Consider the following 24,862-nt stretch of genomic DNA (forward strand, 5'->3'; position numbering starts at 1 on the left):
CTAATAACTTGTTCATGATCTATTAACTATTTATAGCATAGTTTTAAATCATTAATACTACCACACATTTATCAAGTTATGAATAATACATTAACTAATACTTGAAATTATTCATTTACTATTATAAGGGAAGGTTGTTCTAAAGTGTTAACATGTTCACACGGTTAATAAATTCTGATTCTTATTGGTTTATTGTCTTTTCACAGAACACCTGGGTGTGTTTTCAGAGAAGCAGAGAGTCATCGCTGCCCCTGGTGGAGAGAGGAAGAAATACATGTGTGTTCAATCAGCTTTTACATTTTTAAATAGTCTGTGTGGAGTTTGCATGTTCTCCCCGTGTGTCTCAGGGTAGTTAATACCCTCACAAAAACATGTAATAATCCTGGTCACTATACTGCCTCCCCCTGGTCAGCCGGGGCGCCTGATGGAGGGGAAAGGAACTGGTTGGAATAACGTGTTCCTTCCACACGCAACGTCCTACCAGGGAAACTCTCCCCTGTCAGGTGACAAGAATGTCAGTTGTCTCTCATGCATTGAAGGAGGCATGAGCTCGGCCCTGGCCTCCCTTGGCTGGTGAGGGGAGGGTAGTGTCCAGGATCACTTGGCATCGGGTGAAAAAAGGGTTACAAAAATCGAGGGATAAAAATGATTAAAAAAAAAAAAAATCTGCTATTAAATAATCATAACAGCAGCACAATGATGACATCATCAACCTTTTTCACAAATGTGTCCTTTCAACAAGTGGACAACTATTAAAATGTAGTAGACGTGAATGCCTGACAGGGCTTCCTGTTACGACCGCCTACCTGGTTTGTGTTTTTTGTGTTTTTTGTGTTCCTCTGAACACTGCTGGAGGACCTGTTGCAGCCAATGTGATTGTGGTTTACTAGGTGTATGAAGTTGCTGTGATATTGTGAAGGTGTTGTGATATTACTGATTGACCTGGGCATATAGTAGGCGGGGCTTCAGCCAATTTGGGGGCACAGCCTATTTGGGGGCACAGCCTATTTGGGGGCACAGCCTATTTGGGGGTGTCACAGGTGTACAGCATTAGGGATTGGGAATCACAGAGGGAAACCATACAGTTTTTCAACCGTGTGTGCGTTTGTTTGTTTTCAGTTTGTTTTGAGTTATTTTGGGTTTATTTTCTTATCACAGTTAGTTGTTTAGTTATCCGTTAAACACCCGGCTTTGTTTATGCTGTTATCATCCTGCTTCAAAATAAACATTTTAAATGCACTCAAAGAGAAGACCTGAGTTACTGTCAACACCACGCGTTGGAAAAGCTTCACACCACATCCCTCACTGGACATTATTTGTTGTTGGGCTGCCTTTACAGGGCCTTTAAGCTGAAAAGATATTTAATACCATTAAAACATACTTGAATGACATAAAACATACAGGGGTTCCCATGGAAATAGGGAAACATTTCCAAATAGTGAAAAAGCTCTAGATATACCCAGACAGACAGACAGACAGACAGACAGACAGACAGACAGACAGACAGACAGACAGACAGACAGACAGACAGACAGACAGACAGACAGACAGACAGACAGACAGACAGACAGACAGACAGACAGATGATGGATAGACAGAATCCTCTCCTTTCCAGTTGCCTCCTGGCGCCCCCTGGCGGCTTGGCCACCACATTGAGGGGGTCCCAGGTGGTGACAGTAAAGGGACAATTTAAGGACTTTTAAACCTCTTTAATACCTTTAAAAAAATTAATCAGATTAAAAAAAGAGCATTACTGCATCAAAAGTAATCAACAAACTATACTATAAAAACTGGTCAAAAATATTGGACAAATTGTCAAATAATCTAATTAAGAAAAAGGCAAATATTGTGAAAATAGTCGATCTACAAGCTCAGAACACCTCGCAACGTGAGGCATTGTGAGCTTGTATATCGGCTATTTTCACTATTTATCTGTGGAACCGAGTCAAACAAATGTAATGCCTCAACTCCTACAATTCCAATCACCTGGGGGGTCCCAGTTCAAATATGATTATTTTGGGGGGTCCCCAGTTCAAATATGATTATTTTGGGGGGTTGTGTGTGCAGCAGATACATACTGAGAAAGTGTCTCACTGCAATAAGTATAAAGTATAGCTTTTTTTGTTGACTTTAGTTGCTTCATTTTCCATCACAAACCACCTGGCGTCACAAGATTCTACAGGTGACAAAGTTAGGTGCTGCAAGCAGTCCTGCAGAAAACAAAACACACACACACACACACACACACACACACACACACACACACACACACACACACACACACACACACACACACACACACACACACACACACACACACACACACACACGCAAAACAGAACTGTGCAAATTGTTAGGTTAGGCTATAGATATATTTCCCCATAACATGTTGGACATTATTCCAACACAGGCTGAGCTTGATGTTGAACACTGATGTTCTTGTTGTAACTTTATACCATCTAAACAAGTGGTTCTCAACCTTTTCAGACCTTGACCCCCCAAAATAATCATATTTGAACTGGGGACCCCCCACCCTGATAAGCACTTGGAATGTAGGAGTTAAGGCATTACATTGTGTTTGACTCTAGATTTAAAAAAAATGAAAATAGCAGATCTACAAGCTCACAACGCCTCGCTCCCAAGTTAAAATAGGATTATTTTGGGGGGTCCCCAGTTCAAATAGGATTATTTTGGGGGGTCCCCAGTTCAAATAGGATTATTTTGGGGGGTCCCCAGTTCAAATGTGATTATTTTGGGGGGTCGCGGCCTGAACAGTTTGGGAACCCTTGATCTAGACCAGCTTCTTAATTGTCACCGTACCAATCTGCCACAGACCCATAGGGACTAAATCATTCAGAAATGGAGATTTAATGTTTTTCAAGAGCAGCTCATTTAATTTGTCAACTTATTTTCTATCAAAAAGAAGGGGTAAGAAAAGGTAATCAGAATCCATTTTATTGGCCTGTGTTTTTACACAAACATACAGTGACTGGTTGGCTGTTGGCTGGCTTCACACAAACATCACAGCAAAGTAAGGGTTAATATTATATCTGAAAGTGAAAATCAATCTAAAGTAGAAGTATGAATGTGATGGCAGTTGTGTTATGCAGATCACAGTTGTTTTATGCAAACCCCACATCATCTTCTAAATCACATTTCCCCTGAGCAGCAATGTGCATCACCACGGCAACACACCATCTTCATCGTCATCGGCAACATCTCCGTAAAGTTACTATTCTACCAGGGGGAGGAGCTTAACCACTTTAACCCAGACGTCCCTCAGGGATCCATACTAGTGACCTTCATGTTTACGCTCGACATTAACATATCTTCACTGAAAATAGCAGATCTACAAGCTCACAGCTTGTCGATCTGCTATTTTCCTGCGAAGGTTTTCCCAGAATACGGATACTGGGGTTTAAGTGGTTAAAACCAAACCGTGAAATGTACTGAAATTTACAAACAAATATAGACGATCACCATCTAGGAGAGTTCTAGCCCCTCCCCTTACCCATGTTTATGACCCATATTTTGTCAAAAAGGTGCAAACAAACTTATCAATTCTAATCAATTTCAAACACTTTGATTTTATTTTCTAAAATAAATCAAGTCAAAGCTTCTGTTATTTGAAACTTTTTCCAAATGAGCCACTCTGTGAGCTGACAACACCTCACATTGTGTCACACTGTGAGCTTATAGATGAATGTTTTAATGACATTACCAAAATGCCAGGTCTGTAGGGGTTAAAAATCAACACAGATTGGCTGCCGACACCGATGTCATAAAAAAACGTTTCCTCATGGACGATGTCGTCCAAACCCACAGATCAGTATATAGTTCTACCAAGAATTACTCTTCCTCACTCCCAGAACCAGTAGTTCTCAATGATCAAAAAGGTATTAAATGGGGGTCCTTGGTCTAATGCATATCAAACAGGGGGGTCATTGAATCACTGCCGTAGCTCTTGTGGGGGTCCCTGGCCTATGTGTTCAAATGGGTAATATGTGTCAGTTTAGGCTTTAGGGGTCCATGACATGAAACAGTGTTAGAACTACTACCATCAGGGTCCATGTGGACCAGCAGGGGGCAGCATTGTATCACATGTAACAGTTTATCCAAAGCCTTGTCATAAATATCCCAGTGAGTCATAGTCGGCTATTAGACCTCTGTCTAAAACAGGGTTATAACTGGTCTAACAGTGAAAGTTTTTTAGACATCTAGGCATAGCCTACATTGATTAGCTATTTTTTAAGCGTCTGTATATAGACGTCTATATTATAGACGTCATTTCAACGGCTATAATATAGACGGTCTATAAATAGCCGCTTAAAAAATAGCTAATCTAAAAAACTTTCACTGTTATACCAATTATAACCCTATTTTAGCTCCGATCCCTTAGACGTATTTTAGACGTCTAATAGCCCGAAAAATGCTCAGTGGGATGTAACATAAAACCAGTGGTTCTCAAAGTGGGGTCAGGGGACCCCCAGGGGTCCTTGAAGGGGTTCCCAGGGGGTCCCCAGCAAAATGTGTTAATATAGCATCAAACTCAGTTTAAGGACTTTAAACCCAGATACAGCTATTTAAAATAAATAAATAATAATCTGGTAAAGATTAGCAAAATTAGGAATATTAGAAATATTTGAACAACACATATCTTCTATGGGGGTCCCTGGCACCAATATTCTCAGATAGGGGACAAATACATTTCGGGGTCCTTGACATGAAAATGTTTGAGAACCAGTGGCATTAAGGGCAGCCAGGAAGGCACAACGATGGGAGATCACTCCAGCTATGGGGTTTAACATGGACGACGGTTCCAGCTATGGGTTTGACCACTCCAGCTATGGATTTGACCACTCCAGCTATGGGTTTGCTCATGTAAAACGTTGGGATGAATTTAAACAGCAAAGAAAGAAAAAAAAAATCATGAAAATAATAATAATACTCGTTGGATTTGGCAAACAGCAAATAGGCAAAATTCACAACAATATTTACACGATCCCTTCCCAATCCAGGGATGCATTTAATTTAAAAAGCATGAAAAGGAAAACAATTATCTTTTCTTTTCAAAATACATTTCTAAAGCAAAAGAAGGCATGTAGCATAGCGTTAGCCTAGTGTTAAACATGGGGATAAAACATGTTTCAAAGCATCATGAGTTCATCCCCAAGCTCTCCCAAACTAGTGGGAGAAATATGTGAAAAAGTTGTTCACTTCCGGCAGAAAGTGTGACATTTTGCACCTAGGGGTATTTTTGGGCGCTGAATTAAAAAATTGCCGGATCCAAGAAGTCAGACCAAAGCGTCTGACTTATTGATTGAAAAATGGCAGAAATGGATTCTACGGGAAAAAACACATAAGAATCAACTGAGAAAAGTTTGGTACACCCTTTTATCCAATTGTTATAGGTTTTGCCCAGTCTAAATTTAGTCATTATGCCAATTGATTCCTCCCCACACACACTTGTGTGTTGTCAAAGCCTCCACCGGGAGGACGTAGAGCTTTTCCACTTGTGGGACAATACATGTATTTCTCATTAACTTGTTTATTTAATCTGTCCTACTCTGTTCTTCTTGGAAGCATTGTCCTGAACAGAAACACAGTTCTGTGCATGGTAGATTAGCCGCAAAACATTTGAATTTTCCAGCACACCGTTTTTTTACACATGCATTTGATCAGCTCTCGACACCCTTTAGACGCCACCTCTGCCATCACCGTCCAAAATGGACACCAGCCATCGTCCTAACTTTTCACCCATCCCCAATCTGCAGGTGAAGGAATCTCTGGGTTGGCAATTTGGGACTGTCCCCAGATGTGACCAGCTTGAAATACTGCTCTCTTCACATGTTGACGAAGTGCCTCCTTTGTGGGTGGAATATTTTCCACTTTGCGATTTCCATGAGCAAATAGCTGCTTGCGTGCCTCGTTCACTTTCTTCAGAGTACCCCCGCTGGTAGGCGTGCCAGGCATGTAGCAACATTCGCGAATCAGCCTCTTCATGTGTATGTACATGGTTGAAGTTGAGAAACATCTGAAGGGGGGCTTCTTCATAGGTTGTGAGAAGTGTTTTCCCATCTGGAACAACCATTGTTTCTAGAGCAGCAGAATAATGTCTTTTTGTTGGAATCTACTCGAAGGAAGCTGCTCCAGTTTAGTGGCACGGATGTCTGTTCAGTCACATTGAGTGGTATGCCGATGCCACGACCAAGCCTGGTTCCTTCCTTGAGACTGTCCGTTCTGTACGTGTCCCACACCACATCAACACGCATCACAGTCTCCTCATTCAACTTTCGTGCAATGTACGGAAGGAACTGTTTCTGCATAGTCACCGAATGTACTGACCACACTGTTACACTTCTTAGGCTATAACTGATGGACTAAGGCAGCACCATCAAAAATACAAACTGGGGTATCACCAGGACTTGGTGCTAAAGTTTCCAAACAGGGCAAGAGATCAGCTTTACCGATTGGTGGGCACATTGTATTGATACCTTCAGCCAATGCCGGTGGCCACGCATGGCACTCGTGTTCAAAGAATGTGTCAAGATCACCATCTCTAGCTTGGCTAGCAATGTACATTCATGAAAACAGCTGCACGTCACTCTTCATACTTGTTATCTTCACCTGAGACTTTGAAGATGTTTTCCTCAGCTTTGATTTGAACAGAGGTGATTGTTCTTTGCAATGTTATCATAGAAATTGATAGAAGGATCCTTGATTCGCTTCTCTACAAATCCATCAAATTGTGTTTTGCCAATGTCCTCCACAGATCGCACTGTGGCTACCACTTCATCAGGCATGATGACTTTGGTGTCAAGCACATACAAGTCGTTACTGTCTTCTGAGAATCGATTCCCCAGCTTTTCGAACGTACTGATTGCATTATTGAGATCTGATGCAAAGGCTTTCTGGATTGCTCGTGGTGGCGGACATCAGTTTTCCTCCGTCCCTGAAACTGGTCTTCAAACTCATTTAGGATCCTGGCTATTTCGGGACCAGCCACCAACCACTGGCGAAGAGCCCCCTCATTCTCAGTAATTCCAACAATTCCGCCATCACCTTTCACAATAGCGTTCTGCTGTTCATGCATCTGATCGTGTGCCAAAGCAGAGAACTTGTGCGATGACAAAGTTCCCCTTGACAAATTCACGATGGGTATCTGGGGAATCATTTGGAAGTTCCTGAAGGTCCGTTACATGCACTGCCAACCATCTAATATGCTATTTTTGAAGAATGAGTTTTCACTGTTGCTACAAAAATATTAAATAAGTGTGAACCCAGTAATAAAAACAGACCGTAATCTGCTAAATTAATCTACAGAAAGTGAAAATGTCAAAGTATTGCTGCATTACAATTTGGATTTTATCAAAACAAACTTGTTTCACATTCAAAAGTGATGATGTGTCAAAGATTGGAATACAAAACCTAATTGAACCAAAAACGTTGGCGGCCATCTTTAATTCTCATTTTACGACCAGATCCCATGGGAAAAGTGCTTGAATCCGGCAAATTTTGAAATCAGCATACTTCAAACATGCCATATGCAAATTTTCACACTTTCTGCCGGAAGTGAACAACTGAGCCATTTTTTGTTACATATTTCCCTCACTATAAGTCTAGAGAGGGTTGGCATGGGCTAAGGACACTAGTAGTGCACGACAACGACATGGCAGGTAGGTACGGGGCGCTCACAGGTCCAGCAGCACCGTCCTGAGCGCGTCCTCCTCGCTCATCCTGATGGTGGCGATGGCGCCGTCGTTGAACTCGACGTGTATGTGCGTATACAATTCATAACGTCAATAAAGTTATCTGTGGTGAGTTTTTTCACGCCACGGAGAAACAATGGAGTCTACAACCTCAAGTGATGATGAGCTGGTCATGGTTTTAGTGAATAATACAAAGAAAAATAAAAGAAGTGTTTGGGTTAAAACCCAATATTGACCTTGAGAACAGAAATGGGTGAGTTCAAAAGGACTATTATTCCGCCCTCGTCAAAAAGTGCCCCCTTTTCCAACTAGGCAGACAGACAACTGGGAGTCCTTTTACTGTTTCTCGCTGAGCGATGGATTTATTCCTCTCCACTCACAGTGTAGCAGGACACACACAGTAAAACTACAAAAAGGAGAAATAAACATTGATTGGTTATGCAGCACTGCTTAATGTATATAGTGCAGTATACATTGTATACTGCACTATATACATTAAGAAGTGCTGCAAAATTATACACACATGACATGAATTTAAGCACAACCCCCAATAACAGGAGAGCAGCTACAATACAACCCAAATGAACATAATGCTGGCTGATGCAACACCAGCTAATGCCATAAACAAACAACAGGTGTAAGCTACAATGTCTAATAAAGCACAACACTGTAGCCTAAGTTAGCAAATATCAACACAAAACCATTTTTTCACAAAGAAAGTAAACCACAAACTTACAAGCAATGATCCTATGGTGATCACAAACAGAGTGGAGGTCAAACATCTGCTATCTGCAGTCACAACTTGCAAACTGAGGAGATATGAGCATACTGAGGTATACAGGCAACATACATGCACCACCTAGTGGCTCAACAATGAAATATATGAAAATAAAATACAGAGTCCAGCACACTCCCCGCCTGGTATCTGTGAGGATATCACATAAACAACTAAGAAGAGGAGGGAGAGTCCTCTTCCTCCCCACCATCCTCTTCAGAGGTTGGCTTCACTGTCCAGGGTGCTGGGCCAGCATGAAGGGCTGCAATGTGCCTGTCACTGTCACACTCAGAACATTGAATGACAGCCTTGCAGTTCTTTGCTTGGTGTGAAGTTGAGGCACAGCAACGGAAACATATACCGTTCTCTTTAAGGAAGGCCTTTCGTTCCTCCAGGGGCTTTAGTCTGAAACCTCTACACTTGTGCAGAGGGTGCGGTTGTTTATGAATAGGACACTGCTTCTTAGGGTTGTCCGAATCTTTGGCCTCATCCTTCTGTTGAGTGCTGTCCACCTCTGTTCTGTGCACTGTTACGGCCGTTCTTGCCGATTTCGGTGAGAATTTGTCTCTCTGAGGTGGGATGGTGCGAAAGGTTGTAGCAATGAAACTCGGGTCATTCCTCATCCTCGCTTCATCACGAATGAAACCGGTGAACACTGAGAAAGGTGGGAAGCTGAGGTGATATTGTTGTTTAAATCTTGTGCCATGCACCATCCATTTCTCCTGGAGATTGGAGGGCAGTTTCTCCAGAATAGGGCTGATGCCATGGGCAGTATCCAGGTAGTTCAGGCCGCCTAAGTGACCTTCCTGTTTGGCTTAGTGAATTTCAAGGAGAAGGTCACCTAACTCCTGCAGGCGTTGAGGGTCTCTGCTTGAGATCTGGGGGAAACATTGCAGCTTGTTAAAGAGAGCAGACTCCATGGCCTCTGCAGAGCCGTAGCACTCCTCTAACCTTTCCCAGACCATATTGAGGGCCTCCGCAGGGTCTCTGATGTTGACTGACCTCATTCTCCTTGCATGTTCAGTGGATTCTGGTCCAAGCCACCTAATTAGCAGATCAAGTTCCTCACTGGGTTTCAAATCAAGGTAGGAACTTGGCTAAGTCTAAGACGGAACAGGATTCGCCAGACACATGATGTCCATCTCCAGTTGACTGGTCATTATGCACTATTGTCTCTAGGTGACCGTGAGCTCTTAAACTCAGTTGACTGTGGTGTGTTCCACTCATCTTCTTTTTTAAGGCTGAAATGGACCATTGGGCGTCTCAAGGTACGAGACGGTTTGTTAGGCGTTGGGCTACGTGGAGATGAGAACTGCCTCTCACCTTGGTTATGAATAGGTTTCTGTTCTGGGGAAGGGTCAAATGGTGGCTTGTGGTTGTCAGTTGCTGAGGAAGCCAATTTAGCCTGAGCGTCGGGCTCTGCACCGTCAGTGTATGCTGATGGCTCCTCGGTGTTCACATATGGCATACTGCTCCTGAACATACTTTTCAGTTCTCTCGGATGGTTTATGAGGTGAGCTTTGATCGACGTCTGGCACCCCAGACAGCCCGTCGATGTTTTCCATGGCCGCAGCTGCTTCAAAGACCGTGGCTTCGGCTAAGGCGGCTGCCGCCTCTTTCTCCTGCTGCATGGCCTCCAGTGAGCCTGGTTCACTTCTACATCAATCTCCCTTTGTGCGAAGGCCGCTTTGGCACGCGCCGCTTCAGCCTTGGCGCGTGCTTCTACTGTAGCCAGACTAGTTAATGATCTACTGGAGCGTTTTGATGCTTGCGATGAGCATCCGCACTCTGATCTCACCACGAGCTGCTTTTCCGACATGTTGGCAGACAGACAACTGGGAGTCCTTTTACTGTTTCTCGCTGAGCGATGGATTTATTCCTCTCCACTCACAGTGTAGCAGGACACACACAGTAAAACTACAAAAAGGAGAAATAAACATTGATTGGTCATGTATACTGCACTATATACATTAAGCAGTGCTGCAAAATTATACACACATGACATGAATTTAAGCACAACCCCAAATAACAGCTACAATACAACCCAAATGAACATAATGCTGGCTGATGCAACACCAGCTAATGCCATAAACAAACAACAGGTGTAAGCTACAAAGTCTAATAAGCACAACACTGTAGCCTAAGTTAGCAAATATCAACACAAAAGCATTTTCACAAAGAAAGTAAACCACAAACTTACAAGCAATGATCCTATGGTGATCACAAACAGAGTGGAGGTCAAACATCTGCTATCTGCAGTCACAACTTGCAAACTGAGGAGATCTGAGCATACTGAGGTATACAGGTGTACCTAATTCCCCTTAATTAGGCCCAATTTGCCTACAGTGACAGACAGGGACGTGCACAGATAGACTCTAGGTGGTGCTAGAGCACCTGCCCTTTGCCCTCTTGACCAGAAGTGCCCTTTTGAAAAAAAGGGAAAAAAAGTTGTTGTTTTTTTCAGTTTACAGCAGGGGTCTTCAACAGGGGTCCGGGACCCCTAGGGGGTCCTCAGAGTTACTACAGGGGGTCCGCCAAATCTTTATGTGATATGATTTTTCTTTTTACCATAACCACTCGAAACCTAGCATCCCTTTTCTGAGGAGAACTTTAGCCAAAAATAGCAGATCTACAAGCTCACAACGCCTCGCGCTGCGAGGCGTTGTGGGCTTGTAGATCGGCTATTTTTGGCAAAGAGGTATAGGTGTAGAGGGAAAAAAGAGCAGACCAAGTAAACAAAAAAAAGTATAATTTACTTGAGCACCTGCCCCTCAAAATGTCTGTGCACGCCACTGGTGACAGAGGCTAAAGAGTTACACAACATACATGCACCACCTAGTGGCTCAACAATGAAATGTATGAAAATAAAATACAGAGTCCAGCACAACTATCCAGGAGCTCAAATTGTAGCACAGCCGTTCCATCAAACGGTGGTTCTGTGGCTCAAATGCCGAACAAATAATGGACCTTGACATGAAAAGGGTTGAAAACCACTGTATGGGTTTCACTAGTTGACTATTGGACTACTTTGTGTTAGTAGGCTAGCAATCTGGGAACCCATCGCCAAATGAATAGGAAAAACAGCGCCCTCTGCTGTTTTTGACTATCTCACTTGGCTCTGGGAGGAAGTCGACGTTGCACACGTACGCAAGGAAACCGGGGTTTTGGTCTGCCTTCAGCCTTTCACCTCCGGTGGTGCGACTACAGTATGTTTGCCAGACCCAGGGGGTCGGCCTACATGAGGCTTTGTCTGTCCCCCTTTCGTCCATACCTGGACCATATGCTCCCTTTCGTCCATGTCTGTCCCTCTTTTCTCCATACATGGGCATAAAAGGGACACAGGCTGACACGTCATGCGAAGTGGTTTGTAGGTGTGTTACGTACTAGGAATTTATTCTGGGTCTGGCAGAACCAGGTCTCCTGGTCTTGTTTCATTCCCACTAACAATATTTCTACACGGAACACTAACACCACTTCTCCCAGAGAACATGGATTGTTTTGGTTATAAGCCCACTTGTTTCTATGATGAAAGAGCAAGTTAAAATGTGAATATCTTTCCGTGGTTTTGTCTGCTCCGAGGACGCTATTGTTAAAGATGGAGTGCCATGATATTTTTCAACCTTAAAACCTGATCATAAGGTATTATTATTATGTAAGGATTTTTTTCAAAAAAAAAAAAAGTGTACAGTAAGTGTAAAATGTTGTTTTTATGTGGACACGCCTCCAGTTCATTAAGTATACCTGGTTCTCACCTTAGCACCTCCTCCACCACCTTAGCACCACCCACCTGTCCTAGTCCCTCCTCCTCCTCATGCCCACACCTGTTGTGTTATGATAATGAGGGGGAGGGTATGGCATTGTGATGTCACAATGCCCCTGTTTCTCTATTGGCACTTTTGACCCTCAAGGTTTCAGCCTCCAGGAAGAAACTCCAAATAGTCAGAGAAGACATAAAACACCATAAAAACACCACCGGGGGGCTTAATGAAGTTCTATCAACCTCATTGACACATGAAAAACAGAAAAAGTGCAAAACCATGGCACCACCTCTTTAAATTAGTTTCGGTTTGTTTCTAGTGGGGAAGGATCGGTACACACGTAAATCCCGCCCACTACATTTGATTGGGTAAAGCGTGGCCTGTTTCCTGATCTGAAGGCACGCCCACTTGTAGGCTAGTGCGTACGCGATATGACGAACCCCCCCGACAGATTCAAACGCAGAGCAGTAGGCTAGTGGTCGTGAACAACTATTAAAATGTAGTAGACGTGAAGGCCTTACAGGCCCTACAGGCCCTACAGGCCAGGGCTTCCTGTTATGACTGTCTACCTGGTTTGTGTTTTTTTTCTGTTTTGTTATGATTTATTTTGTTTTATTTTGTCTTGTTTTGTTTTTATTTTATGTTTTTTTTCTGGCTGCTGCGGCTGTTAGTTCGTCCTGTGACATTTGAACACTGTTGAAGGGCTAAACAAATATTTTAAAACATAAACATAAAACATACAGACAGACAGACAGACAGACAGACAGACAGACAGACAGACAGACAGACAGATAGACAGATAGACAGATAGATGATAGACAGAATCCTCTCCTTTCCAGTTGCCTCCTGGCGCCCCCTGGTGGCGTGGCCACCACATTGAACCTTTGATCCAATAACTTTGGAGGTGTTTGGTTTGGTTTTTTTCTTCTTTATAAAGTCACATTTCCTTTAGTCTGTTTCTTTTGTTTTTTTGTGCAAAAGTACACCATATAGCTCACTTGTGTTTGTTGTTGTTGTGATTATGTCTTTGTTGATAGAAAATGTGTTTTTCTTAGTAAGAAGAGTAACTGTAAAACGTTTACTCTGAAGGCCAAAAGGCTGAATGTAAACCAACTGACTTCCGGCCTCTCTGTGTCTCATGTGACGCAGATTCTAGCTGTCATGCCGATATCAGTGACCTATAGAATGTCAAATATTATTATTTTGGGGGGGGGTCCCCAGTATTTTGGGGGGTTGCCTCTGCAGCAGATACATTACATACTGAGGAAGAGTCTCACTGCAATAAGTATAAAGTGTAGCTTTTTGAGTTGACTTTAGTTGCTTCATTTTCCATAACAAACCACCAACAACCATCACAGCAACCATCACAGCAACCTCTGACGTCACAGGATTCTACAGGTGACAAAAGAGACAAAAAAGACTGTTGATGATTATTGCCATTCATTTGTAATGGTTTGGTATGGGTGACGGGAAATGACAAACGGGTGCCAGTGAGGGTGCTGGATCATTATATTCTTTCGTACCAGAGTCTGTGTTACCTTTTACACCTGAAAGTGATACAGGGAGAGCATTTTGTTTCAGGGAATGAGGATGTTTGTGTTTCCTGTTCCAGTGCATGAAATGTCTCTCCTTTCAGAGTTGCTTCATGAAGAAGTTCACATGGGGGTGTGGACATGGTTCTCTGTAACGACCTCTGTGGGGAACGAGTATGGGCAGATCAAGTACCAAATGTAATCTGGTAAAAAGCTCAATAATACTGATTACTGTTTTACTTCATATTTATGTAACAACTCAATTCAACTCAAACTGTAATTATTTCACATTTAACATGACCATGTCAAGTGCTGTAATGACACAAATTAAACAATGCAATATAAACAGACATTAGCATACAATGAGATAACGCAGCACGCACGCACGCACGCACACACACACACACACACACACACACACACACACACACACACACACACACACACACACACACACACACACACACACACACACACACACACACACACACACACACACACACACACACACACTCTCATGTGACACTTTGATCACATGACCAGTGTGTTTTTAAAGACATTTGATGGTTTCAGCAGTGAGATGTAATGAGGCTTAGATTGATGTTTAATGAACATGAACAGCATTTTACCAGCAACGCTGAAAACACACACGCACGCACGCACGCACGCACGCACGCACGCACGCACGCACGCACGCACGCACGCACGCACGCACGCACACACACACACACACACACACACACACACACACACACACACACACACACACACACACACACACACACACACACACACACACAACACACACACACACACACACACACACACACACACACACACACACACACACCTCTGAAGTAACACTTTGATCACATGACGTGATGGTATCATCAGTGAAATGTAATGAGGCTTGGATTAGAGGAGCGTCTGTGAGTTCAGTTTACAGAGGTTCCCGGTTTGATCCCTGACTCCTCCTGGCTTCATGTTGAAGTGTCCTTGAGCAAGACACTGAACCCCTAACTGCTTCTGATGAATGTGAGAATGTGGAACACCTTAGTTTTTAAAAGTAAATTAATACTTAATAGAGTTTTACTGCTGCCTTCTAATCCAGTCCTATATTGCACTGATCAGAGCAATGGTCTCTGAGTTATGACCATATGAAGTGTTAAACACTGTGTAACACTGTGTTACATAGACACTGTGTCTATAATTCATTTACCTGTAATAAAGTGTAACACTACTGTAGTTGCTCCATATGTGTGACATTCAGTTTGTTTGATGTCATCATGTTGTACACAGAGTTAAATGAGGACACATTTCACATCATGTGTAAATGTACACAGAGTTAAATGAGGACACATTTCACAACATTTGTAAATGTACACAGACAAATACTACAACTAACTACATTATTTATTTTATTAATATTAAAAATATTTAATCACTTCAATATGAAGTGATGAACTTTAACCTTTAACCTCCCATCATGTCTCATCTGAAAGCTTTTAATTGATTAGAACATTTTACTTCTATAAACATATTATCTATCTGTCTATATATATGTCTTTCTTTCATTCTAACTATGTTTTTCTTCAAAATTCCCCACCATCGTCTTCCCGGAAACAGCTGATGTAACATCATATCTTTAATCTGATTGGCTGATTAGTCTAAACTGCAGAACGGGTCCTCCTTCATTCTCTTTCAGACTCCAGAACTTCTCTTGAGGTAAACATGTGTTTATTCTGATGTGTTTATTCTGATGTGTTTATTTTTATTGATTGATTGATTGATTGATTGATTGATTGATTGATTGATTGAATACTTTATTAACAGTATAAAGCACAGGAAAGTACAGTTCAATACAAGGTCTGCTAAGAGGCTTTAAAACCTAGAAAGCCTATGGCGTGTTTCCATTGTGGTCCTTTGTACTCAATTCATAGAGACATTTAATGACAGACAGATATACACTACTATGCAAAACATCATAAAAACTGTTTGAAAACCGAAAAACTAAAATATGTACAGTAGACAGTTCGATGGGGGGGGGGGGGGGGTTAGGCTTTGACTTTTACAAGGGCCAGTTTTGTTTGAATTGCAGCCTCCTGTAGGTACTCTTTTAGAGCGGTTTTGGAGGAGATTAGGGTTTTACACTCCTTCATGGCTTTTGGTAGGACATTCCACATTGTTGTGGCATAATAGTTCATTAAAATACCTGGACACTTCAGAAGAGAATACACAAATAAAATGTTGGAGCATTCCACTGGTCTGTACATATTTATTATTTTACAGGGCGTGACTAGGAGGTGCAGTCACCACTAGGAGGTGCAGTCACCACTAGGAGGTGCAGTCACCACTAGGGGGTGCAGTCACCACTAGGGGGTGCAGTCACCACTGGGAGGTGAAGTCACCACTAGGGGGTGCAGTCACCACTAGGAGGTGCAGTCACCACTAGGGGGTGCAGTCACCACTAGGAGGTGCAGTCACCACTAGGAGGTGCAGTCACCACTAGGGGGTGCAGTCACCACTAGGAGGTGCAGTCACCATAGGAGGTGCAGTCAGTTACCACTAAGGGGTGCAGTCACCACTAGGAGGTGCAGTCACCAGTAGGGGGTGCAGTCACCACTAGGAGGTGCAGTCACCACTAGGGGGTGCAGTCACCACTAGGAGGTGCAGTCACCACTAGGGGGTGCAGTCACCACTAGGAGGTGCAGTCACCACTAGGGGGTGCAGTCACCACTAGGAGGTGCAGTCACCACTAGGAGGTGCAGTCACCACTAGGAGGTGCAGTCACCACTAGGGGGTGCAGTCACCACTAGGAGGTGCAGTCACCATAGGAGGTGCAGTCAGTTACCACTAAGGGGTCCAGTCACCACTAGGAGGTGCAGTCAGTCACCACTAGGAGGTGCAGTCAGTCACCACTAGGGGGTGCAGTCAGTCACCACTAGGAGGTGCAGTCACCACTAGGAGCTGCAGTCAGTCACCACTAGGAGGTGCAGTCAGTCACCACTAGGAGCTGCAGTCAGTCACCACTAGGAGGTGCAGTCAGTCACCACTAGGGGGTGCAGTCAGTCACCACTAGGAGGTGCAGTCACCACTAGGAGGTGCAGTCACCACTAGGAGGTGCAGTCACCACTAGGAGGTGCAGTCACCACTAGGAGCTGCAGTCAGTCACCACTAGGAGGTGCAGTCAGTCACCACTAGGGGGTGCAGTCACCACTAGGAGGTGCAGTCACCACTAGGGGGTCCAGTCACCACTAGGAGGTGCAGTCAGTAACCACTAGGAGGTGCAGTCACCACTAGGAGGTGCAGTCACCACTAGGAGGTGCAGTCACCACTAGGAGGTGCAGTCACCACTAGGGGGTCCAGTCACCACTAGGAGCTGCAGTCAGTCACCACTAGGAGCTGCAGTCAGTCACCACTAGGGGGTGCAGTCAGTCACCACTAGGAGGTGCAGTCAGTCACCACTAGGAGGTGCAGTCAGTCACCACTAGGGGGTGCAGTCAGTCACCACTAGGAGGTGCAGTCAGTCACCACTAGGAGGTGCAGTCAGTCACCACTAGGAGGTGCAGTCAGTCACCACTAGGAGGTGCAGTCAGTCACCACTAGGAGGTGCAGTCAGTCACCACTAGGAGGTGCAGTCAGTCACCACTAGGAGGTGCAGTCAGTCACCACTAGGAGGTGCAGTCAGTCACCACTAGGAGGTGCAGTCAGTCACCACTAGGAGGTGCAGTCAGTCAGTCACCACTAGGAGGTGCAGTCAGTCACCACTAGGGGGTGCAGTCACCACTAGGAGGTGCAGTCAGTCACCACTAGGAGGTGCAGTCACCACTAGGGGGTGCAGTCACCACTAGGAGGTGCAGTCACCACTAGGGGGTGCAGTCACCACTAGGAGGTGCAGTCACCACTAGGAGGTGCAGTCACCACTAGGGGGTGCAGTCAGTCACCACTAGGAGGTGCAGTCACTCACCACTAGGAGGTGCAGTCAGTCACCACTAGGAGGTGCAGTCAGTCACCACTAGGGGGTGCAGTCACCACTAGGAGGTGCAGTCACCACTAGGAGGTGCAGTCAGTCACCACTAGGAGGTGCAGTCAGTCACCACTAGGGGGTGCGGTCAGTCACCACTAGGAGGTGCAGTCAGTCACCACTAGGAGGTGAACCTCTTCAGGAAACACTATCCTTCCTCTCTGCCTGACCTACTTGTTGTTAACTAGTTGTACGAACGCTTGTTTTCTATTGTTGTATTGTTTATTGGATCTTGTTTAGTCGATACACTTAATTGTTTTAGCTCATGCTCATTTGATTTAGCTATTTTGTCTCATCTGTTTAAGGAAATATGTAGCTGATATATTGCACTTTTACCTTAGCGCTAGGTATACTCTTGGTTGCTTGTTTTTGCAGAAAATGCACTAATTCTTCTTGTGATTAGTAGTTTTCGTTCCCTACCTATGTTGAATACACTTATTGTAAGTCGCTTTGGATAAAAGCGTCTGCTAAATGACTGTAATGTAATGTAATGTAATGTAATGTAATGTAATGTAATGTAATGTAATGTAATGTGCAGTCAGTCACCACTAGGGTGTGCAGTCAGTCACCACTAGGGTGTGCAGTCAGTCACCACTAGGAGGTGCAGTCAGTCACCACTAGGAGGTGCAGTCAGTCACCACTAGGAGGTGCAGTCAGTCACCACTAGGAGGTGCAGTCAGTCACCACTAGGAGGTGCAGTCAGTCACCACTAGGGTGTGCAGTCAGTCACCACTAGGAGGTGCAGTCAGTCACCACTAGGAGGTGCAGTCAGTCACCACTAGGAGGTGCAGTCAGTCACCACTAGGGGGTGCAGTCAGTCACCACTAGGAGGTGCAGTCAGTCACCACTAGGAGGTGCAGTCAGTCACCACTAGGAGGTGCAGTCAGTCACCACTAGGAAGTGCAGTCAGTCACCACTAGGAGGTGCAGTCAGTCACCACTAGGAGGTGCAGTCAGTCACCACTAGGAGGTGCAGTCAGTCACCACTAGGAGGTGCAGTCAGTCAGTCACCACTAGGAGGTGCAGTCAGTCACCACTAGGGGGTGCAGTCACCACTAGGAGGTGCAGTCAGTCACCACTAGGAGGTGCAGTCAGTCACCACTAGGAGGTGCAGTCAGTCACCACTAGGAGGTGCAGTCAGTCACCACTAGGAGGTGCAGTCAGTCACCACTAGGAGGTGCAGTCAGTCACCACTAGGAGGTGCAGTCAGTCACCACTAGGAGGTGCAGTCAGTCACCACTAGGGGGTGCAGTCAGTCACCACTAGGAGGTGCAGTCAGTCACCACTAGGAGGTGCAGTCAGTCACCACTAGGAGGTGCAGTCAGTCACCACTAGGAGGTGCAGTCAGTCACCACTAGGAGGTGCAGTCAGTCACCACTAGGAGGTGCAGTCAGTCACCACTAGGGGGTGCAGTCAGTCACCACTAGGAGGTGCAGTCAGTCACCACTAGGAGGTGCAGTCAGTCACCACTAGGAGGTGCAGTCAGTCACCACTAGGAGGTGCAGTCAGTCACCACTAGGGGGTGCAGTCAGTCACCACTAGGAGGTGCAGTCAGTCACCACTAGGAGGTGCAGTCAGTCACCACTAGGAGGTGCAGTCAGTCACCACTAGGGGGTGCAGTCAGTCACCACTAGGAGGTGCAGTCAGTCACCACTAGGAGGTGCAGTCAGTCACCACTAGGAGGTGCAGTCAGTCACCACTAGGAGGTGCAGTCAGTCACCACTAGGAGGTGCAGTCAGTCACCACTAGGAGGTGCAGTCAGTCACCACTAGGAGGTGCAGTCAGTCAGTCACCACTAGGAGGTGCAGTCAGTCACCACTAGGGGGTGCAGTCACCACTAGGAGGTGCAGTCAGTCACCACTAGGAGGTGCAGTCACCACTAGGGGGTGCAGTCACCACTAGGAGGTGCAGTCACCACTAGGGGGTGCAGTCACCACTAGGAGGTGCAGTCACCACTAGGAGGTGCAGTCACCACTAGGGGGTCCAGTCACCACTAGGAGCTGCAGTCAGTCACCACTAGGGGGTGCAGTCAGTCACCACTAGGAGGTGCAGTCAGTCACCACTAGGAGGTGCAGTCAGTCACCACTAGGAGGTGCAGTCAGTCACCACTAGGAGGTGCAGTCAGTCACCACTAGGAGGTGCAGTCAGTCAGTCACCACTAGGAGGTGCAGTCAGTCACCACTAGGGGGTGCAGTCAGTCACCACTAGGAGGTGCAGTCAGTCACCACTAGGAGGTGCAGTCAGTCACCACTAGGAGGTGCAGTCAGTCACCACTAGGAGGTGCAGTCAGTCACCACTAGGAGGTGCAGTCAGTCACCACTAGGGGGTGCAGTCAGTCACCACTAGGAGGTGCAGTCAGTCACCACTAGGAGGTGCAGTCAGTCACCACTAGGAGGTGCAGTCAGTCACCACTAGGAGGTGCAGTCAGTCACCACTAGGAGGTGCAGTCAGTCACCACTAGGAGGTGCAGTCAGTCACCACTAGGAGGTGCAGTCAGTCACCACTAGGAGGTGCAGTCAGTCACCACTAGGGGGTGCAGTCAGTCACCACTAGGAGGTGCAGTCAGTCACCACTAGGAGGTGCAGTCAGTCACCACTAGGAGGTGCAGTCAGTCACCACTAGGAGGTGCAGTCAGTCACCACTAGGAGGTGCAGTCAGTCACCACTAGGGGGTGCAGTCAGTCACCACTAGGAGGTGCAGTCAGTCACCACTAGGAGGTGCAGTCAGTCACCACTAGGGGGTGCAGTCAGTCACCACTAGGAGGTGCAGTCAGTCACCACTAGGAGGTGCAGTCAGTCACCACTAGGAGGTGCAGTCAGTCACCACTAGGAGGTGCAGTCAGTCACCACTAGGAGGTGCAGTCAGTCACCACTAGGAGGTGCAGTCAGTCACCACTAGGAGGTGCAGTCAGTCAGTCACCACTAGGAGGTGCAGTCAGTCACCACTAGGGGGTGCAGTCACCACTAGGAGGTGCAGTCAGTCACCACTAGGAGGTGCAGTCACCACTAGGGGGTGCAGTCACCACTAGGAGGTGCAGTCACCACTAGGGGGTGCAGTCACCACTAGGAGGTGCAGTCACCACTAGGAGGTGCAGTCACCACTAGGGGGTGCAGTCAGTCACCACTAGGAGGTGCAGTCACTCACCACTAGGAGGTGCAGTCAGTCACCACTAGGGGGTGCAGTCACCACTAGGAGGTGCAGTCACCACTAGGAGGTGCAGTCAGTCACCACTAGGAGGTGCAGTCAGTCACCACTAGGGGGTGCGGTCAGTCACCACTAGGAGGTGCAGTCAGTCACCACTAGGAGGTGAACCTCTTCAGGAAACACTATCCTTCCTCTCTGCCTGACCTACTTGTTGTTAACTAGTTGTACGAACGCTTGTTTTCTATTGTTGTATTGTTTATTGGATCTTGTTTAGTCGATACACTTAATTGTTTTAGCTCATGCTCATTTGATTTAGCTATTTTGTCTCATCTGTTTAAGGAAATATGTAGCTGATATATTGCACTGTTACCTTAGCGCTAGGTATACTCTTGGTTGCTTGTTTTTGCAGAAAATGCACTAATTCTTCTTGTGATTAGTAGTTTTCGTTCCCTACCTATGTTGAATACACTTATTGTAAGTCGCTTTGGATAAAAGCGTCTGCTAAATGACTGTAATGTAATGTAATGTAATGTAATGTAATGTAATGTAATGTGCAGTCAGTCACCACTAGGGTGTGCAGTCAGTCACCACTAGGGTGTGCAGTCAGTCACCACTAGGAGGTGCAGTCAGTCACCACTAGGAGGTGCAGTCAGTCACCACTAGGAGGTGCAGTCAGTCACCACTAGGAGGTGCAGTCAGTCACCACTAGGAGGTGCAGTCAGTCACCACTAGGGTGTGCAGTCAGTCACCACTAGGAGGTGCAGTCAGTCACCACTAGGAGGTGCAGTCAGTCACCACTAGGAGGTGCAGTCAGTCACCACTAGGAGGTGCAGTCAGTCACCACTAGGAGGTGCAGTCAGTCACCACTAGGGTGTGCAGTCAGTCACCACTAGGAGGTGCAGTCAGTCACCACTAGGAGGTGCAGTCAGTCACCACTAGGAGGTGCAGTCAGTCACCACTAGGAGGTGCAGTCAGTCACCATTAGGGGGTACAGTCACCACTAGGAGGTGCAGTCACCACTAGGAGGTGCAGCCAGTCACGTGACTGCAGTCAGTCGCCACTAGGGCACTAGGTGGTGCAGTCACCACTAGGAGGTGCAGTCACCATTAGGGGGTGCAGTCACCACTAGGGGGTGCAGTCACCATTAGGGGGTGGAGTCACCACTAGGGGGTGGAGTCACCCCTGTTGAACACGAACCCTTCTACCTTTAGAGACGTAGTGAAAATTTTCACACTTTTAGAGCATATCCGTGGTCATAAATATGGACATAGGCCTGCAGGCTACAAACACTAGCACTGTGCACCGCGTGAGTGAGGTTCTACCGTGCCATAGCCTGAACGGATGGAACCTTCTGATTTGTTGCGAGGCCGTTTCAGACTGAAACTTCAAAATAAAATGACCGAAAATGTCATTTCACTGCGACTTTACCTGGCTGAAGCGTGTTGGACTTCTTTGTACCTTTATGAGTTAAATGAGGACACATTTCACATCATGTGTAAATGTACACAGAGTTAAATGAGGACACATTTCACATCATGTGTAAATGTACACAGACAAATACTCCAACTAACTACATTATTTATTTTATTAATATCTAAAATATTTAATCACTTCAATCTGAAGTGATGAACTTTAAGCTTTAACCTCCTATCATGTCTCATCTGAAAGCTTTTAATTCATTACAACATTTTACTTTATAAACATATTTCTGTCTTTCTTTGTTTTTCTGTCTCTCTGTCTTTCTTTCTTTCTTTCATTCTAACTATGTTTTTCTTAAAAATTCCCAACCATCGTCTCCCCGGAAACAGATGATGTAACATCATATCTTTAATCTGATTGGCTGATTTGTCGAAACTACAGAACGAGTCTTCCTTCATTCTCTTTCAGACGCCAGAACTTCTCTTTCAATAAACATCTGTTTATTCCCATCTGTTTATTCTCATCTGTTTATTCTCATCTGTTTATTCTCATCTGTTTATTCTCATCTGTTTATTCTGATCTGTTTATTCTGATCTGTTTATTCCCATCTGTTTATTCTCATCTGTTTATTCTCATCTGTTTATTCTCATCTTTTAAATTCAGTTCAGTTCTGATCAGTGATGATGAAGATTACAGCCACCCTCCTCATCCTCTCCTCTGTACTTCATGTCAAAGCGATCCCAGGAAGTAAGTACATTATATTAATGTTATTATATTAAAGATACTGTTATAAATCTACTCTTATTATATAAAATATTCATTCATAGATGTACTCTTGTTATATATAATACATGTGTATTTATGTTCTTAAACATATATTTGTTACATACTTTAACTTTTGATAAATGAAATCTATATTGTTATTAATATAAATAAACATTATGTCTGTTGATTATATAGTGAATAACTTACTGTTATGTTGATATATCAAATATACATACAGTTTATTCATAGTGTTATTATTTATAATATCATTGGTAAGCGGTAGCTCAGCCTCAAGGCCCGAACCAACAGGCTTTGGATCAATTATTTTACACTGTGCAACCTGACTCACACACACACACACACACACACACACACACACACACACACACACACACACACACACACCACACACACACACACACACACACACACACACACCATTAGAAAATAGCCGATCTACAAGCTCGCAATGCGACACATTGTGAGCTTGTAGATCTGCTATTTTCAAAAATATTTTTATAAATTTGAAAACTTGTGAAATGGGACATTCTGCATAATGAGTACTTTCTACTTTTGGTACTTTAAGTACATTTTGACACCAATACTTTTGTACTTTTACTCAAGTAAATAAAAAATTCTGGACTTGTAACAGAGTATTTCTACATTGCAGTATTGATACTTTTACTTAAGTAAAACATTTAGTACTCTTTCCACCACTGTATATTATATTACATTATATTATATAATGTTATGTTCACATCCTGAAATAAATCATTATGAATCTGTTTCATAATATTATAAAAACATTTAAATCTGTTGAATAAAATGTTTGACAGGAAGATACTTCTAATATTCACCTTTAGAACCAAACATGACTGTTTAACATGATGAAGATGATGATGATGATGATGATGATGATGATGATGATGATGAAGATTGAATTTAATGTCATCTTTGTTTTATTTCCAGTGTTCCATGAGTACATTCAACTCAATGGCTGTTCAGACACAGTTAAAGACCCATATAAAGAGTGGATGATGGGACTGGATGGTGAAGTGTTGTTCTACGCAGACTTCAACAAAGGGAAGATGGTGGAGCCTCAGCCTCCGTTTGTAGATCACATCACCTTCACAGGAGGTTATACATTAGCTGTGGGTCAGCAGCACCACTGCAAACTCAACCTGGACTTCATTCTCTCTGCCTTGAAGAAACCACCAGTGAAAGGTACATGAATACTATGAACACAATAGTTATTAACTAAAACGGTTGAATATATTTAACATTAATGAAAATGTTTAACCCATTCAATCCGGGAACACATATCTGTCAGTTTAGATTTCTCTGGCTGTTTAAAAATAGCAGATCTACAAGCTCATAGCGCGGCACCGAGTGCCTGCTATTTATTTTTTTTTAACTTGAAAAAAATTTGAGAACCACAGATATTATAGCAACATACGTTTTGTTTTTTTACTGTTAGGATTTAAAAGACATTTGTAGAATCCCCAGAAGCAAAGATTTGAGTTACAAATGTTTCCTTTAAAAATATATATATCCAAAGATTTGCGCAAACTTTCATGATTTTTCAAAAATAGCAGGTCTACAAGCTTGCTGACCATAGCGCGGCACCGAGTGCCGCGCTATGGTCAGCAAGCTTGTAGACCTGAATAAACCAAAGAATAACAAAGAGCAAGAATGTGGACTTCAATAGCCTTTTTCATGTGATAATGAGTGACCTCT

General features: G+C 44.4%; 1 protein-coding gene and 1 long non-coding RNA gene across 10 annotated transcripts in view; one reads left to right on the plus strand and one right to left on the minus strand.

Annotated features, from left to right (window-relative positions):
• LOC308089529 (H-2 class II histocompatibility antigen, E-S beta chain-like) overlaps positions 1 to 24,862 on the plus strand; it is a 142,324-nt gene that overhangs the window by 103,714 nt on the left and 13,748 nt on the right. For 6 of the 9 annotated variants that reach the window (XM_080434310.1, XM_080434311.1, XM_080434315.1 and 3 more), the window contains one exon: positions 207 to 1,239. Coding sequence is in view for 3 of the 9 variants with exons in the window: in XM_080434316.1 (XP_080290442.1) it covers positions 23,041 to 23,107; positions 24,095 to 24,349 (322 nt within the window). In the remaining 6 variants the exon portion in view is untranslated. Of the gene's footprint in view, positions 1 to 206; positions 1,240 to 15,400; positions 15,500 to 23,023; positions 23,108 to 24,094; positions 24,350 to 24,862 lie in introns of those variants that run through there. The other 3 variants (XM_080434316.1, XM_080434317.1, XM_080434318.1) reach the window with 2 other exon arrangements.
• The window catches only part of LOC308089541, an 89,710-nt gene that overhangs the window by 50,609 nt on the left and 14,239 nt on the right, over positions 1 to 24,862 (minus strand). Inside the window, exon 2 of the long non-coding RNA XR_013933518.1 lies at positions 859 to 987. This is a non-coding gene — a long non-coding RNA (uncharacterized lncRNA). The remainder of the gene's footprint in view (positions 1 to 858; positions 988 to 24,862) is intronic.

Source organism: Gymnoscopelus braueri (assembly GCF_963280865.1).
Source record: "Gymnoscopelus braueri genome assembly, chromosome: 7".
In the NCBI taxonomy this organism is placed as follows: domain Eukaryota; kingdom Metazoa; phylum Chordata; class Actinopteri; order Myctophiformes; family Myctophidae; genus Gymnoscopelus; species Gymnoscopelus braueri.